This window comes from Apis dorsata, unplaced genomic scaffold, assembly GCF_000469605.1.
Source record: "Apis dorsata unplaced genomic scaffold, Apis dorsata 1.3 scaffold_604, whole genome shotgun sequence".
Lineage (NCBI taxonomy): Eukaryota > Metazoa > Arthropoda > Insecta > Hymenoptera > Apidae > Apis > Apis dorsata.
In genome coordinates this window covers 190,900-198,131 of record NW_006263804.1, presented here as the reverse complement: position 1 = coordinate 198,131, position 7,232 = coordinate 190,900, and the positions used below count along the sequence as shown (strand labels likewise).

Below are 7,232 nucleotides of genomic sequence, written 5' to 3'. Positions count from 1 at the left end.
ACACGATTATTGTTTCGCTTGAAATTTGAATTTTTGGAGGATGGAGAGAAACTATAGGATGTATTTTTCGTTTCCTTTCGAGGAAACAAAGTTCTTTTGGTTACGTTTGGTTCGTAAGAGGGATGTGGATTTCGGCAGTGGGAATCTCTGAGACGGTGGAAATTTTCTGTTCCCCAAGGTTTCGGTTTGCTCCTCGAGCTCTTTCAACCTGATCAGGCATGGGAACGGGTTTTTCTTTCTTGGACGAAAACGGTTACAAAGCGGTTAGAAAAAGTGGCCGGCAAAAGCTGCGAGACGATGGAAGTTTCTTCGAATTAATTGAAATGGAAAAGGATCATTTGGTCGAGTCAAATGTTTTTACACGAGACAATGCGAGATTTCGGTGCCGATAACGATGCCATTTTTCTTTCGTGCATCCTTTGGTTTTCTTGTTATTTTTATAAGATGTTTAAGGGAATAAGAAAGAAAGATGTAAAAAATAAAATTAATAGTTTGTAAACTGTAATTTTATAGGATAAATAAAATTTTAGAATTTATTATTATTTAATTTTTGATTTAACGATGGTGTTATCAAAAGGAAAGTATCGATTAGATTTTGATAGAGAGAAGAAGGGAAGTCTTTAATAAGATAAATCTATTTCATATTTTCATTGACCATTGTAGAAATAGATTTGAACAATGAATATTTAAACTTTACTATATCACAAGTAACGATAATAATTTTAAGAATAAACTTTGAAATAAATTTAAGAAATATACAATTTCATCCTACTTGACAAAATTAATTTATGCAAATAAATAAATTGTTTAATTCACTCGCTATTAAAGTGAATCTATCTTTTTTAGAAATTTTGCCGATTCATACTATAGATACTAAAATTAAATTGATCGTCATAATGAGGATATTTCGATATGAAATTGTATTGTATTATAATTTAATTGTTAATTAAATTATTCTGGAATCTCAAATAGATTATCAATTTATCCTGACGGTATTCCGAATATATTTTGATAGTTAATTAATGGACCGATATTATAACAGAGAAATTAAAAAAATCTACCATATTAGTCAATTCTATTCACGGAATATTGTAATAAATTTCGATTCCAATTTAGCTTATCCAAACGTCATAATTCGAAACTATAATTGTAGAATATAAAGTTCTGTAAATGATAAGAACAAACTCGATGAGGATATCTTTCGAATAAATAAAAATCTTGTGTCTTATTTTAAATATTAATAATTATTTTTCGCTCTTTTTTAAATATAAATTTAGAATAATCATAAAGAAAATACTTTTTTTATTTTTATAAGAATAATTATAAATATATTAAAAATTTTATTGGATTGAAGAAATATTAAAAAAAAAAAAAGAAAAAAGAAAAAAGAAATAAATTATAAAAGAATGTAACGTACCATAAAATTTGTTCATTTTCTTACATTATTTTTCATTTTCCATAAAATTTTAGATATATCCATAGATATATTTTAATTTTCCTTTTTTTTAATATATGTGTTGGCTGTCAGTTTGGTAAAATAAAAAATTTTTCGCAAAATATTCACCCTTGTTCACACGTGGTAGTTATATTCTCGTATAATAAAGAATTATAACGAAATCATTGTGCTCCATTTTTATCTAAACAATATTTACAACCGTGTATATATATATTTTTTGGATATTTCAAAAGTGGTATGGAATGTACTCACCAGGAAGTGTCGCAAGCATGCGTCAGGGTAAGGTATCTCGCGCCCAGGCCGTAAAATGTCCTGAGAACACCCAAGGAATTTCCAAGGGAGTGACCACCTTCCACCCCTATAAGACTTGCGATTTTCCCTTCTCGATGAGCCTCGATGAGACCTACGCATACAAAAAAAATATCACTCTTCGCGTTTTTCACTTATTCTCTATTTTTACTTTTTTATTCGTTGTTTCTCTCATCGCGAAATATAAAGAATATTTAGAAAACCCCGTTCCTTCCAAGAATGGTAATTCATTTTCAAGAAAGAAAATCTTTTAAAAAAGAAGACAAAGAGATCGAGTTTCTTTCCTAATTCGATTTCTCCAGGGAAGGTTTCTTTGCGAATGCGTTACTTTTAGCCGCGTCTTTTACTTTTACGCGATGGTTTGACTTCTTCCATTGTATTTTTTTGAACTCGTAGAAATTTGATCGAAAGTCTAATCTAATCCTTTTAATCTAGAAACGAATGGAAAAACTCTTTTAAAAAATTACTCTACAAATAATCCAAGCAAAATTTCCTAAATATCACTCCTTCGATTTTTTCCCGATATTTACAATAAGAGCGTCCAAAAGAATCTTATATTTTCCTCCATTCGTTCCAAAGCCAATTCAAAGTAAGGTATCCCTGATCAGTATGCAGGTTGATGCAGATGGCGGCACAGGCAAGCGTTCGAAGATCTTAGACGACCGATCTCCTCGCCACGAATCACACCTCCCTTTTCCATCCCTTTCCCTCGACCTCGTTTCGCCCTCCCACTTGGCCCAAGTTTCTCAAGCTTATGAAAATGGCCGACAGTTTTCTGGAGCGGGGTTACTCGTCGCGAGAAGTTTTTACAACAAGGCGCGCTCCTCTCATTTTTCTGCGACGGCGCATGCATAACGCGATCTTTGCTTTACGTTTGCCGTGGCGTGAGCACGCAATGGAATTCGTGCCCAACGAAATTTCCCCAGTTGTCGACGTTTATCCATTTGTAATGAATATGGGGAGGAAAATCCCGTTTCTCGAACGTGCAGTCATTTCCCGTATCCCGTATTGGGATAAACGGAGTAAGAGTATTTAAAGAAATAGTGTTTGTGAAATTGAGTAAGATAGATTTCTGGTGTTTTGTAGATTTTTTGAATTTGTACAATGATTCATAATATTCTTCTATATTTGTATTCATTTCTGAAATGGGAAGAAATAATGGAAATGATAATTATTCTTGAGACAAGTTGTGTCTTGGAAGTTTATCTCTTTAATTCAATTACATTATAATTCAAGAATATTTTCTTTAATTTGTTGAAACTTCAAATTTTAAGAAAAATAATGTGATACTTTTTAAATAGAGCATTTATGGAAAATTTAAAATAAAAATATGCAAAAAGTATTCGAGAATGATGAAACAGATTTAAAAATTTCAAATTGCATAAATTTTACACCTTTAATCCTATATTTATTTATTTATTTATTTTTTTCGTTTCCACACACCTTAGAAAATGAATAGTATCTCGCGCAAATGTGTTTTAATTAAAGTCGTTTAACAATGTGGACTTGGCCAATTACACGGGAAATCAATAATGCATTTACAAGTAACCATACACGAATACATATGTATCATTGTCAATAACAAATTGACACTTGTAATTTAGTTAGAAACTTCAACACAAGAGCGGGGCAGAAACGTCCGTTTCCATTCTATTCGGAAGTTCAAATACAAAGTTCAAGATGTAAGTAGGTTATAAACTTCAAATACAAATGTGCGAAATTCCAAGAAATTCCCGCCATTACCTTAAAATGACGTGTAACAATTTCGAATAATACTATTATACTGACCCGTTCATCGAAGCTTGGATTTTCGTTGTTAAATTTTATTCGACTTTGTTACCCCCTCTTGAGGGGTAAGAAATAGAATAAATGAAAAATTTAACAGGAATATTGGGGCAGTTTTCTGCCGGAAGAAGTCTTGATCGTGGAAACTTCTTTTTTGGTGGAAGAACATTATATGCTAATTGTAGCACTCATCTAAGTATAACATTAAAATAAATTTTCGTTTCTTAAGACGTTTCGAGTTTAAATCTTCTATGCTTCGAATATTAATCAGTTAAAAATTAATTTTTAACTTCTCATTGAAAGATTTGCAAATCGTGATTATTAATATTTATTATGGGTTTATATTTATAGAATTTTAGTTTTGAAAAAAATTACTGAAGGCGAAGTTAAATTATGATCTTGAAATTATTCTTTAATTATCCTTCACCAGGTGTATTATTATGTTCAACAATTTTTTTCAGAATGAGAAAGAATTTTTTTAATCTTCTTCTTTAATCTAAATTAACAACACGTTTTTAAAAACTATTTGGATCTTTAGCTATTTAGCTCGTATAATAATAATTGGAAATCTGCGAAATTAATATTTATTAATTGATTATTTAAAGAATATTTTTAACTAATGTAGCAGAATTTCAATAATAATTTTCACGCACATCGGTGATACATCCGTTGGAAAACATTATTCCACCTACTTCCACCTACCTCCTCTTCTAAAGCAATTCCATTAAAAATACAAAATCCCTCGTGACGCAAGCAGGAAATTCCCTTCTTTATCCAGCATTGTTCAGTCAAACAATACTCGAGCTCCTCGTTTCTTTCAAGAAACACAAAATGATTCTTTCGCCAAAGAAAGTTTGGAAATTTACCGGGGGAAGGGGGGAGGGGCTGAAAACAAAAAAGCAAAGAGTCTATAACCTGCGAGGAAACTTGTAAAAGTTTGGGCGACAAGTAACCCCCCCCTCTCTTCTCTCCCTTTTCCTCCCTCGTTGGAAAGCTGTCAGCCATTTTCATAAGCCGAAGAAACTCTCGCCAACCGAATCGAGGTCGGAAAAAGGAACTTTTCACTTGTCTTTTCGGGCCTCCACGCGCGTTTTCCTTTCGTATTCCTGAAGTCAAGACCGATGCGAGAACAGAAATATGGGGAATTAAATAAAACTTGGTCGAATAATGTTTTTGAATAAGAATTTTGACGGAATTGGAATTTTAACCGGATAGATTGATGCAATCGTGGAGAGCATCGTGGATATAATTTTCTTGACAGCCAGTTGTTACTATTCAAATTGGTATCCGTTTGATGGAACGTGTCAGAATCGGTTTCTTGCGACGTATGAAATTGAATATGAAATTGAAATTACGAATCTCAATGAGTTTGATAAAAATTTTATTCTGTTATTTTTTTGCGTTGTTTTCTAAATATGAAAAAGATGATTAAATAAAAGAATTCAGACTGAAAAGAATAAGTTCATCTTTTTTCCTAATTTCTTTGATTGATATTTTTATCGATTAATTGTTAACTGTATGAAAGAGCAATAATATTTTTTTTCATTTTATCATCTCAAATAAAAGAAAAGTTTGTGATGCTCAATCAAGGCTACAAATGTCAGCATAGCCTTGTATGAACGATGAGATATAATAATAGAGAGAGATATAATCTGAAGCCAAAATTCCAAATTTCTTGGCAAGAAGATCTCGAACATCTCGAGTCCTCTTATTTCCTCTTATTACTCGTATTCTTTTAAAATAGATTTCGAATTTTGAATCGTTCTACATATTTGATTCATTTTATTATCGAAGAAAATAAGGTTAAAATTTTTAGGTAAATTTTTATTGATTATCAAGTAACCGCCGATAAGCAAACATTTTTCCCAACTGTCGGTAAAGCTACGAATCATGAAACGGTGTCACAAAGTTGGAACCAATAATTACTTTTCTCTTGAATGATACTTGCTCGAGCAATTAATACCAGATCTCCTTTGTCCCCTCGAGTTTCCTCGAGAGCAAACTTTCTGCCTAGTTTCTGTCGTTTCTGTTGCATCCATTGTTATTCACAGTTGGTACACCGTTTCTAAGCGATCTAATTATCAATGGGACAAGTAGCAATGTCTCAAACTTGAAAATTCCTCACTATCGATTGTTATTATTATATGATCGAGAGTTTATTATCGAAATTATTAATTTACATCATCAAACGATCTTCGACGTAATTGCATCTTTGTCTACCAAGATTTTTACTTTTTCAATTATCAAGAAATCGATAAACGATCAAATGCACAAATAGAAAAATAAATAAATATACGTATCTTAATAGTTAATAGCCAGTAGTGGCGCTAGTATCCTTTTCTTTCAAAATCTTCTTCTAAAATTTCTTCGTTCTTGCTAAATTTCTTAACATTATTCAGAGTATACATCCTCATAAACGCGTAATCAATGATTAAAGGAACAATGTTTCGAAGTTTCCACATCTCGCGATGCAGTTTCCACTTTTGTGAAACAGAGAATTATAAATCTTTCGAAATCCGTGATAATGCATTGTACGTTCACGGAAACGTAAGTCTCGATTCTTTTTCTGTTTCTTAGCGCTATGAAGCTGCATCTTTTATGTCTACAGCAACCTTAGGGAATCATGGTTGATAAATATTGTCTGAACCATTACGTACACCTTGATCTTTCCGTGTTACAATTTTCCCCGAGACTATCTCGTTCCTAGAAAATTTCAGTTACACTTTATATATACACTTTATACACTTTATCTTCCCACCATACTTTTTACGTGGATGGAATCGAACGTATCTTAAATCTCTTAGGGTTTCACATTCGCGAAACGAAAATCTCACCGGATTTTCAATCTTTAAAATATAATTTTAAAGTGTAGTAAATAGTCGTGCAACATATTTATATTCATTCTTTTTTTACAATTTTTTAATTAAATTTAAAACGAATAGATTATCTTTGCAAGACAATTTTTTTTAAATTTCTTTTAAAAAAGAAGATCCTGAAAACAATTGTTTAATTAGAAATTATCTTTTGCATATTTACCTACATTAATTCTTTGTATTTTTTATTTTATTCAAAAAATTCAATCTCTTTCCTATAATAAATTTTTTGCAATTTATGGACTTTACAAATACACAGACGTGTACCAATAAATTAAAACTAATTCACTATACATTTTGAACAGAAAGAGAGAGAGAGAGAGAGAAATTAATAAAATAACGTAAACGATTTTATTAATTCACATTTTAAATCGATGGACGAGAAATTGAATCGAAAAATTGTTTCATGATCGAACAAAAAAAAAAAAACAAAAAAGAGGGGGGGGAGGAAAAAAAAAGAAACAAACCATGCACCGTTAAAACCAATAAAATTCAACTTTGATTCGAAACCATGCACTTTCCACAATGCAGATTTTCCGGGGCGAAATGGTTTGCAATTAAAAACCGTATCGTTGGATCGAAAGTTCGAAACGCTCACCTTTTACGGAGGTAACCAAAGTTAAATGTTGAGCATTCATCTCGGCGAGGCGGCGGATCACGTCGATCTGTTCCAAGGAAAGTTGAACAGCGTTCAACTGTGCCGCACCGCATGGAACGTAGGCGGACCAAAACTGGAAAAAAGAAAAAAAAAACAAGCGGAGCAATGGTTAGAAATGGCCTCTAACGATTTTATTCCCCCGCGAGGGGGC

At 31.9% G+C, this 7,232-nt stretch overlaps 1 protein-coding gene across 1 annotated transcript in view; it reads right to left on the bottom strand.

Moving 5' to 3' along the window:
- LOC102672220 (dipeptidase 1-like) overlaps window positions 1-7,232 on the bottom strand; it is a 160,109-nt gene that overhangs the window by 22,949 nt on the left and 129,928 nt on the right. The window contains exons 8-9 of the mRNA XM_006621200.2: window positions 7,022-7,154; window positions 1,709-1,859 (exon numbers count right to left, since the gene is read on the bottom strand). Of these exons, the coding sequence (XP_006621263.2) occupies window positions 1,709-1,859; window positions 7,022-7,154 (284 nt within the window). The remainder of the gene's footprint in view (window positions 1-1,708; window positions 1,860-7,021; window positions 7,155-7,232) is intronic.